This window comes from Zootoca vivipara, chromosome 9 (assembly GCF_965207765.1).
Source record: "Zootoca vivipara chromosome 9, rZooViv2.hap1.1, whole genome shotgun sequence".
Classification (NCBI taxonomy): domain Eukaryota; kingdom Metazoa; phylum Chordata; class Lepidosauria; order Squamata; family Lacertidae; genus Zootoca; species Zootoca vivipara.
The window spans coordinates 39,465,712-39,476,291 of NC_142592.1; the positions used below are offsets into that span (position 1 = coordinate 39,465,712).

The 10,580-nt window shown below is 47.7% G+C and overlaps 4 protein-coding genes across 4 annotated transcripts; 3 read left to right on the forward strand and 1 right to left on the reverse strand.

The window, feature by feature from the left end:
* Positions 1-3,173: 3,173 nt before the first annotated feature.
* Positions 3,174-4,268, reverse strand: LOC118091305 (histone H3). The gene has a single exon (XM_035128142.3). It carries the CDS (start codon positions 4,156-4,158, stop codon positions 3,748-3,750), a length of 411 nt encoding a protein of 136 aa, XP_034984033.1. The 5' UTR covers positions 4,159-4,268; the 3' UTR covers positions 3,174-3,747.
* A 1,753-nt stretch (positions 4,269-6,021) lies between these two features.
* Positions 6,022-6,877, forward strand: LOC118090815 (histone H1.5-like). The gene has a single exon (XM_035127049.3). The coding sequence runs from the start codon at positions 6,113-6,115 to the stop codon at positions 6,770-6,772; it is 660 nt and encodes a 219-aa protein (XP_034982940.1). The 5' UTR covers positions 6,022-6,112; the 3' UTR covers positions 6,773-6,877.
* Positions 6,878-8,379: 1,502 nt separating this feature from the next.
* LOC118090817 (histone H2B 7-like) lies at positions 8,380-8,807 on the forward strand. Its single transcript, XM_035127051.3, has one exon. It carries the CDS (start codon positions 8,380-8,382, stop codon positions 8,758-8,760), a length of 381 nt encoding a protein of 126 aa, XP_034982942.1. The 3' UTR covers positions 8,761-8,807.
* Positions 8,808-10,095: 1,288 nt separating this feature from the next.
* Positions 10,096-10,566, forward strand: LOC118090816 (histone H3). The gene has a single exon (XM_088652016.1). The coding sequence runs from the start codon at positions 10,096-10,098 to the stop codon at positions 10,504-10,506; it is 411 nt and encodes a 136-aa protein (XP_088508142.1). The 3' UTR covers positions 10,507-10,566.
* The last annotated feature ends 14 nt before the right edge of the window (positions 10,567-10,580 follow it).

Consider the following 10,580-nt stretch of genomic DNA (forward strand, 5'->3'; position numbering starts at 1 on the left):
CTGGCTATAGAAGTGTGTGTATAAGCATCACCTGATGAAATGAGCTGTGTGTAAAAGCTGAAGGGGGAATGTAACATTTGGTGTAACAAACCAGAAATGGATGTTGGGGAAAGTCAACAGGGAGGGGGGGGGAGGAAAATGAATGTTAAGTAATGATACTGAATATTTGTTATGAGAAAATAAAATCAATAAAAATCATACAAAAAAATATAAAAGCTGAAGGGGGTGGAGAGATGGATGCACCAAGCCTCTTCCATAGACAACTGGAGTGAAATCCTGTGTCTTCTCTTCTGTCCAGTATCAGTGCGAGAATGTTGAAACAGCACCTTAATCCAAGGCAAAATGCATTGTCATTCACAAATGTATGCCCACTGCTAGTACTATGCTTGCCCTAGAATTGCCATGGGTCATAGAATCATAGAGTTGGAAGAGACCACAAGGGTCATCCAGTCCAACCCCCTGCCAAGCAGGAAACGCCATCAAAGCATTCTTGACATACATGTCAAGCCTCTGCTTAAAGACCTCCAAAGGTACTTGGTCCAAAGGGTACTTGGTCTGGTACTTGGGTATGTACCATCTAGAGGTAGACCACCTCACATCACAATAATTTTGAAATCCAAAATACCTACCGTAACTATGGCTTGTGTGGGGTTCAGGCATACAGGCCCCATGCCGTCTGACATCTCCGGTTATAAAAGGGTTTCAGGGCTGGCAGCCAATGACAGGTAGTCAGCTAGCTATGGATTTATTATACTGCAGAGAGCAGGTGTGTTTGCTATAAAATGAGGGGGGGGGGGAAGCCATGTATACCACCTTAAACTCCCTGGAGGAAAGCGAAGCCTAAACGGCTCCAAAAGCAGAGCATGTGTTTCCAAGGGATACCCCCCAAAATGTTGCAGGGCAGAGGAGGAACAGGGTAGGTGTATCTTATATATATATAAATGTAAAAATCGTGAAACTGTGTACACTTTTCTCCATAACCGCTTGACCGATCGTCCTGAAATTTTGACACAACGATCCAGGCCACTCCCTGAGCGTTGTTGGGGGCAAAAATCCCTCAAATCACACACCTGGGCAGGTACAGACCTGGATTTCCACCAAGTCAAACAGCGCCCTCAAGTGGCGTTATACCCTCCTCCACCCCCTCCCTTCCTGTGAAATCTAAGCCACACCCACAAACCAAATGACACCATCAACCAAGCAACTGAAACCACCAAGTCGGCCATTATCACAGGGCGCAGCACGGCCTCTGTTTTATGTAGGCCCCTGACAGGCCCCCCCGGGGGGGGGGGATAACCCACAGCAACGCACTTGGGGTTTTTACTTTACCATTTACCCAAGGGGTTTTTACCATTTAGCACCACTACCCCCCCAAAAAACCCCACCAAAAAACCAACATTGCCAAGTGGAGGTCAGGGCCTGCCCGGGGGGGGGGGGGGCACAGAACGCAGCACGGCCTTTGATTTATGTAGGCCCCTGCATGGCAAGGGGTTTTTACTTCACAATTTAGCACCGCTACCCCCCCCCCCAAAAAAAATCCACAAGACAAAAATAAATACCATCCTTCAAAATGTCACGAGATATGCCGGTCATGGAGGGGGGGGGTCAAACAGAATAGAAACAGAATAGATCATGGATCGGGACACGTGGGGGCAGTCACAGGGATTAGACACAACAACGTGTCACACCCACAAACCCCGCCTCCACCACGAGATCCTGTAAAACAGGAGGCCTTGCAACCACCAAAACAGCTATTCCACCCAAAGCCCAAAGCCTCTCCCGGCGGCTGCATTAAAAAACGCCTGGCAGCATTAGGCAGTCGTTCATCATTTCTCCTAACACGCACTTGGGGGCACAGCGAGGGGTTTTCGTTTTATAATTTAGTGGGCGTTGTGTCACATGCGAGGCTCCGACGGCCATTTTAAGTAAGGGCAGTCGTGCCCCTTTTAACCTAGGCTTTACCATGCTTCTCCAAAAATAAGACACCGTCTTATATTTATTATTCCTAAAATAACCCCACATTGGCTTATTTACAGGGGATGTCTTATTTTTTATTACGCGTCCAGCCTTGCCTCTTCCTTTGGGCCCTCCAGAACTGTGCCTATCACTATGTCTTATTTTTGGGGTATGGCTTATATTGCGCAAATGCTTAGAAATCCTGCTATGGCTTATTTTATGGGTATGTCTTATTTTAGGAGAAACAACTGATTGTAAGCCTCTGTGTCTTTTTTAAAAAAACAACAACAACCATGCACTTTCTCTCCCCAGATATTTGCAGTGGCCACCCCCCACCCCATTTACAATCCCCTACCTTCCCTTTGCTACTTCCTGGGTTTTTTATGGAACTGAACAACTCGGGTGCTTCAGAACGCGCCTTCTGTTGCCAGGCCCTTACAGTGCCCGGGCCAGGTAGATAATGTGGCCCTGTTTTTAATCCTTTTGTTACTTTTTTCATTTTAATGATTGTGAATATGCTGACCCAGGCGCCCTTCAGATTCGAAGGCCCGCGACAAGTGGCCCATATGACCCCCCTCCTTCTGTCTGGGCCTGTCTGTTGCTACGGGGCTTCACTATTTGACACCCCCCCCCCCCGGGTTGGGATTCTTTAAGTAGTTCTCTGGGTCCCAGGGCACATCATCACCCCCGATGGAAATGTTCACGATGCATGTGCAGGGGCCAATGTAGATACAGGGGGGAGGGGACAACAGAGGGCTCAGACAAAAGTAAATACTGGGAAATGGAACCCAGAAACTGACAGCTCCTTCTCCAAGGCTGGTGGCCAATGTAGGAAGATACCGGGGGTAGGGGCCAACACTCCCCAGGGACAACAGAGGGTTCAGACAAAAGTGCATGCTGGGAAATAGAACCCAGAACCTAACACTTCCTTTTCGAAGGGTGGGGGCCAAGGTATGGAGATACAGGGGGAGGGGCCAACACTCCCCAGGGACAACAGAGGGAAGGGTATCCTACCGAAACACAGGGATGAGCCAGGGTGGAGGGAGGAGGGGCACATAGCTGCCAAGTTTTCCCTTTTCTCGTGAGGAAGCCTATTCAGCATAAGGTAATTTCCCTTTAAAAAAGGGAGAACTTGGCAGTTATGGAGGGGCAGGATATGTCATGGATCGGGACAGGGTGGGTGGGGGATCACAGGAAAGAACCACAGCAACGCGTGGCCGGGTCAGCTAGTGTGTAATATAAATACATTCGCTCTGGCATGAGTATTTTGGAAATCGGATGATTCACATGTTCGCCAGGAGGAAATATTTCTGCAGATCTAAAGAACAGGAAGATCCAAGTTTCGGCAGAGGATAGGAGCGTGGTCAATGGTTATGCATGACGGCAGAGTATAGCCAAAACAGCATCTGGGGCCCCCAGGTTCTCCACCCCCGTTTTAAGCTCCTACCAAATTAAAAACCGCAAGTGAAGCTCCAGGGCACCTTAAGGTAAGCCCTTCGCTCCTCGACCAGTCAAGACTTGGGTTGTGAACGTTCAAACTAGTTCCTTCCCGTTCCCAAAATGGCGCCTCATAAAGCAGAAACGGGGACACTTATGTATACAGGAAGTGATCTGAAATCCACCGCTCCCTCTCCCATCGCAGTGCAGAGGCACTTTGTACTAAATCACAAACTGGGGTACAGGGGAAGGAAAGAGAATCTCAAGCTCTTCTCAGGATGCGGTGTAGTGGCTCTGAAAAGAGCCTTTGGGTTGGTGAAGCGGGGTGGGTGGGTGAGTGAGAGAGAGCGGCGCCTAAGCCCTCTCTCCGCGGATGCGGCGCGCCAGCTGGATGTCCTTGGGCATGATGGTCACCCTCTTGGCGTGGATGGCGCACAGGTTGGTGTCCTCGAACAGCCCCACCAGGTACGCCTCGCTCGCCTCCTGCAGCGCCATCACGGCCGAGCTCTGGAAGCGCAGGTCCGTCTTGAAGTCCTGCGCGATCTCGCGCACCAAGCGCTGGAAAGGCAGCTTGCGGATCAGCAGCTCCGTCGACTTCTGGTAGCGGCGGATCTCGCGCAGCGCCACGGTGCCCGGGCGGTAGCGGTGAGGCTTCTTCACGCCGCCCGTGGCCGGGGCGCTCTTGCGAGCCGCTTTGGTGGCCAGCTGCTTGCGAGGCGCCTTGCCGCCCGTAGACTTGCGAGCCGTCTGCTTCGTCCGAGCCATCTTTTGGGCGCGCTTGCACTCACGAAGACACCACGACTAGCTCTCCAACTAAAACTCCGAATAAAGGAGCGAGGTGATCGCGACCCTTTATTTATAGTGCGCTCCTGTTTCTGTCTCCATTGGCTGACATCACTGGGGCAGATTTTCATTGGACAGCTTCTCCATTCGAAAACTCCCGCTTTGGTTTGTGTCACCTACGGACCGCCTCCTTAGCATCCCTATAGTTTTTTGTTTTTGCAATGGCGACTTTCCCCGGAATATTCACCCTCTAAAATCAAGCAGCTCTGCCTTCTGTGTTTAATGTTGTTCAATACCAGCCGACTCTCTCTCACTGGAAGCTCCTTTGCTAAGCTCGCCTAGACGCCTAAATCTTTTATATAAGATCTTGTTTGAGAACGTTTTGGTCTGTCTCTTCATTTTTAACGTTTTTCAGCGATTAGTGATATTGACAGGAAAAGACAAACATTTACTGACAGTAAATTACTGTTTAGGGTTGAACCTCCCCTTCCCAATTTCTCATAGTTTACAATGCACTTTTCTTGATATTATTATTATTATTATTATTATTATTATTATTATTATTATTGTTATTGTTATTATTATCCCAAACTGCGTGAACTTCAGCTGGTGAGGTTGGAGGCTTTAACATCCTTGGGTGTAAATTCCATTTAACTCAGAAGGAGCTATTTCCTTGTAGACGTGCACGCGACGGAGTTTTAAATCCCAGTAATTTCTATGTGAGAGCACTTCAAAGCCCAGGCGGGGAGGGCGGGGATCCCATCGATTCCAATTCAAATATACTTAGCTGTGGCCGCATCTAGGAAATAAGGCTCACATTAGTTAATGGGACTTGTTCCCAAGTTTGTTTAGAGATGCAGCCTTAACAAGGGAAATCATATTTTTCACAAACGGTCACCTGCGGAGTTGTGACTCACGAGAAGCATTTATATATATTTGGTTTTGACGCCAAGTAACGTCGAAATACACTCCTTTGACAGCAAGATGGCTTTTATCTCAGAATGTGCTATAAGACTGAGGAGTAAACCTGCCCTTTTCACTTTGAGACTAAGGGTCACCTGGGGTCTAATCGTTGTTTTCCAGGGGTTTGCTCTGAAAAAACATAAATAGATTTTAATTATTTATTCAAATCCCTACCGTATAACATTATTAAGGTATCTAAATCAGTCTGCATAAAATAGAGCTGCAGTGAAGTCCAACAGTCAGTCACATACCTTGTGGATTGTAATTTAAATTCTGCATTAAACTCTTGAATAGTGTTTATGTGTGATCATACACTATCAATATAGTATTGGCTTTGAATGTACCTAAATAATACAATATTTAGCACCTTTTCTATAGCGCAGGCGAGCTGGTAAGGGCTTGGCTGATTAGCAATGGTGAATCTATTTTGTGTAGTCTTGTGTTACCTCCGTTTACTTGAAGTCCAACTGCAACGAGGAGACTAGCTTAAAAAACTCACACCACGTCCTGTGACAGACCTTACTGTCTGAAGATGTGACCCGCACAGTTTTTCGGGTGTTTTGGGGGCTTACATTGCTTTAATTTACAAAGAAAAACAAAAGTTTCGCTCCTGGGAGGTCTCCCCAGCTCCTGCAGCCGAGACTTAAGAGCCCTTTTCCAAACGTTGCCTTTCCTTTTGCGCTTTCAAAAAAGCAATGAATGCGAAGCACCCTCCCCTCTTCGCCCCGGTTGATATATTTGATTATTTGGTGGTCGGTATTGTGTAAAAATCGCACTTTATTAACTCGAAAGAAACACAAACTGGGCGCTCGGAAGAGTTCCTGTCTGCCTGGCAGAGGGGCGGGCCCTGCAGCGGACCAATCACGAGGCAGCTCCTCTCTATAAATAAACAGCGGCTGACCTACTTGAGCTCACTTTTCTTCTGTCGGGAATTTTTTTTGTGTGTGTGTGTCGCTTCTCTTTCCTCGCCATCATGTCCGAAACGGCACCCGCAGTTGCCGTCAGCGCTGCTGCTCCTGTCGTGGCCTCCAAGGCTCCGGCCAAGAAGGCGAAGAAGGCTAGCGGCGCCGCCAAAGCGCGCAAGGCTTCGGGCCCCAGCGTCACCGAGCTCATCACCAAGGCGGTGGCGGCGTCTAAGGAGCGCAAAGGGGTGTCTCTGGCGGCGCTGAAGAAGTCCTTGGCGGCCGGAGGCTACGACGTGGAGAAGAACAACAGCCGCATCAAGCTGGGCTTGAAGAGCCTGGTCAACAAAGGCACCCTGGTGCATACCAAGGGCATCGGCGCCTCGGGATCCTTCAAGATCGGCAAGAAGGCCGGCGAGGGCAAGGAGAAGGCGCCCAAGAAGAAGGCGGCAGCCGTCAAAGCCAAGAAGCCCGCCGCCAAGAAAGCCGCAGCTGGCGGCGTCAAGAAGCCCAAGAAAGCCGCGGCGGCCAAGAAGAGCCCCAAGAAGCCAAAGAAGCCCGCGGCCAAGAAGGCGACCAAGAGCCCCAAGAAAGCGGCCAAGCCTGTCAAGCCCAAGAGGGTCGCCAAGAGCCCGGCCAAAGCCAAGGCAGTGAAGCCCAAGACTGCCAAGCCCAAGGCAGCCAAGCCGAAAGCGGCCAAGGCTAAGAAGGCGGCGCCCAAGAAGAAGTAGACTTGGCCCGCGCGCTGCTAAAAAACCCCAACGGCTCTTTTAAGAGCCACCCACCTCCTCCTAAAAAGAGCTTGTCACAAATGTACATACACTATCGCAATACTGTATATAGATACATATACCTGCCACAGTGTATCTTGCACATGTTTGGTCAGAATTTAAGTCACTTGCTCCTGGGACCGCGCAGAATTATTGGCCTGAATTTCTGGAAATGGGGACATTAGATCGGGCTCTTTAGCGGGGATACCAACTTGCTCTGGGTTGGTTGGTGCGCCAGTCTGGGATTCTGTAGCTTCTTGAGAAATGTGCATCTAGTTAGGCGGCCACGGAAGTGAAATAGGAGGGAGACGCTTTCATCCCAGAAAAGTTAATTTCTAAAAAGTTATTTAAAAAACTTGAGCCCTTCAATAAAATCAGCTTGAAAGTACTGTATTGCGGAAAGATGGGGGAGAAGCAGCGCTACTTGATTATCCAATTTACAGGTTCTTTGGGGTGTGTATTCCCACTTCGGTGAGAATTTTTACAAATTTTATGCTGCATTCTTATGCATTGTTAGGAGCACATGGTGTCCCTACCCTGTTTCTCCAAAAATAAGACGTAGCCATAAAATAAGCCGTAGCAGGATTTTTAAGCGTTCAAGGAATATAAGCATAGCTGCCAAGTTTTCCCTTTTCTCGCGAGGAAGCCTATTCAGCATAAGGCAAAATCCCTTCAAAAAAGGGATAACTTGGCAGCTATGAATATAAGCCATATCCCCAAAATAAGACATAGTGATAGGCGCAGCAGCAATGCCGGCCGCGGCAGGAGGAGGAGGAAAAAAATACGACACGAAAAATACGATACGAAAATAAGCCATAGTGTGTTTTTTTGAGGAAAAATAAATATAAGGCGGTGTCTTATTTTAGGATTTATTTCTGCGCCAAAATTGATAGAACTGGGTTTCGGTTTTCCTGAAAGTAAGTCCCATTTAAACATAAAGCAGCTCAATTCTGAGTCAATATGTTTAGGACTCGGATTTACAAAGTATAAAACAGCCTTATGCTTGTGGGAAACTGCTGTCAAAAATTAAGATACATTGTACCACGTGTCCAGGTTTAGATACCGTAGTCTCGGTTGTCAAAATTTGCAGGCTAGTTCTTAAAGGGTCCTACGCTTCACGGCAATTAACTTCTAGACAGCCTTCTATTGACAGCCTTCACACTGTCAATCAATGCCAGCTTTCGCTCAGCCCCATTGAATTCGGTGTATTTACTTTAAAGAATTTAAGACAATTTAGGAGGGGGCGACTTTCAAACTTTTATAATACAGTAGTTTTTTTGTGAATGAACGATCGCTTATGCCAGGTAGAACGGCAGGTCTTTCATTTTTCCGTCAAAGTCGGTGTGAGTTGTGATTGGCTCAAACCGAGATATTGCTTTAAAAACAGCCAATGGACACTCGGCCTCTGGCTGACCAATCACGAACGAAATGAGAACGCTTGTAACTCTTTGCGAGGTCTCAGCCAATAGAAAATGAAGAATACAATTCTCTCATTTGCATATCGCCAATATAAAAAACAGCAGCGCTGTTGAGCCCGGCGTAACTGGAGAGCGCATGATATCGGAGAGATGCCGGAGCCAGCGAAGTCAGTGCCGGCTCCCAAAAAGGGATCGAAGAAAGCTGTGACGAAGACTCATAAGAAAGGCGATAAGAAGCGGAAGAAAGTTAGGAAAGAGAGTTATTCTATCTATGTCTACAAGGTTCTGAAGCAAGTTCACCCGGACACTGGCATTTCATCCAAGGCCATGAGCATCATGAATTCCTTCGTGAATGATGTTTTTGAGCGCATCGCTGGGGAAGCCACCCGCTTAGCTCACTATAACAAGCGCTCCACTGTCACCTCAAGAGAGATTCAAACGGCTGTCCGGCTCTTGCTGCCCGGGGAGCTGGCTAAACACGCTGTCTCCGAGGGCACGAAGGCTGTTACGAAGTATACCAGCTCCAAGTAAATTGCAGCCACTGATGGCAACCTAACGGCTCTTTTAAGAGCCACCTATTTTTTCATTAAGAGAGCTCTACGTCACTTTTCTATCCCCTACTAAAAGTTTAATGCAGTTTAGTAATAACTTGCCGTTTTATAAGAGTATATATTTAAAGTAGATGAATAAATGAGCAAATTAAGTTCATTTGGATATGCAGAAGATAATAAAGTTAAATTTAAGGAGCCGCAGAAAGGGAAAGAAGTCAAGTTTTGAAATGTTTAAAAAACTGAAGTTGGTGAAATGTATAAATCTGAAAAGCATAATTTTTAAAAAGCGTTTAATGCAGTTTGAATATGTCACCTCTCCCACTATATTCTGTGGGAGGCTATATTCTGTGGGAATGACCAATAAACAAATGACCGAACAAAGCATAGATACCCTAGAGCTCCTTTCATATGATTCTACTGCAATGAATAAATTTTACTTCGTTTGTGTCCCAGATGAAATCGTAGTTTTATATGGACAGAAAGAATGACTGGTGGTTGCAGAAAAGCGAATTGGGAAGCAATTTCCTAGTAATAACAGTTGGGTAATTTGAATTACCCGCGCTTTGCAGTTATTGGTGAGCTGTAGCCGGCTCCTATATACGGTTTGTAGACGTGCGGTTGAAGAACAAAAGCGGCCAGCGCTTCGAAGTTCCCAATGATTAGTATCCATGCAGTCTCCAAGTTATTTTTTTTACAATTCACTTACCGGTATTAAATGTTTGTGAAATGGGTAGGATTACTGGAATTGCAGAACACCTTCGGAAAATACGGTCCCGAATGATATTTTATTACATAAACAGGGTTATATATAGGCGCACACAAACAGTTCCTAAGCGATGTGGTTTTTGTGAGGCAGCTCGATAAACATGGACGCGTATTTTCCATTTTAAAGAAAATTAAAAAGGTGATTTCTGTGAACGAAACAAAAAAATACCTTCCATTAGCACCTTAGAGATCAACTAAGTTTGTTATTGGTATGAGCTTCCGTGTGCATGCACACTTCAGATACTCTGAAGGAATTTTTAAATTTTGTTAGGTTTACACGCAGCTTGACATTCCCCCGCCCCTGGCGCCTACGCAATGCAAAACGGAGGGAAAATTTTTAAAAGCGAGAGGCTAACGATTTTTAAATGTCAGTGCGCGCCTTTTCAAACTGTCGAATGAGCTTGAGGTTTTGTAATTCCAACCAATCAACAAGTGGAATGTATCCAATGGTGAGAGTTGTTCATCTAGCAATAGCCAATCGGAGGGCAGAACTAGTGTATAAATTTTGCCTTCAGCGCTCAGCTTTTAGTTCTTTTCTGCTTCTACGAAGATGGCTCGGACGAAGCAGACGGCTCGCAAGTCTACGGGCGGCAAGGCGCCTCGCAAGCAGCTGGCCACCAAAGCGGCTCGCAAGAGCGCCCCGGCCACGGGCGGCGTGAAGAAGCCTCACCGCTACCGCCCGGGCACCGTGGCGCTGCGCGAGATCCGCCGCTACCAGAAGTCGACGGAGCTGCTGATCCGCAAGCTGCCTTTCCAGCGCTTGGTGCGCGAGATCGCGCAGGACTTCAAGACAGACCTGCGCTTCCAGAGCTCGGCCGTGATGGCGCTGCAGGAGGCGAGCGAGGCGTACCTGGTGGGGCTGTTCGAGGACACCAACCTGTGCGCCATCCACGCCAAGAGGGTGACCATCATGCCCAAGGACATCCAGCTGGCGCGCCGCATCCGCGGAGAGAGGGCTTAAGCGCCGCTCTTACTCACCCACCCCGCTTCACCAACCCAAAGGCTCTTTTCAGAGCCACTACACCGCATCCCGAG

Excerpts from the sequence above, each read along its gene's own strand:
- LOC118090816 (XM_088652016.1), top strand. The coding sequence starts at position 10,096 with ATGGCTCGGACGAAGCAGACGGCTCGCAAGTCTACGGGCGGCAAGGCG.
- LOC118090817 (XM_035127051.3), top strand. The coding sequence starts at position 8,380 with ATGCCGGAGCCAGCGAAGTCAGTGCCGGCTCCCAAAAAGGGATCGAAG.
- LOC118091305 (XM_035128142.3), bottom strand. The coding sequence starts at position 4,158 with ATGGCTCGGACGAAGCAGACGGCTCGCAAGTCTACGGGCGGCAAGGCG.
- LOC118090815 (XM_035127049.3), top strand. The coding sequence starts at position 6,113 with ATGTCCGAAACGGCACCCGCAGTTGCCGTCAGCGCTGCTGCTCCTGTC.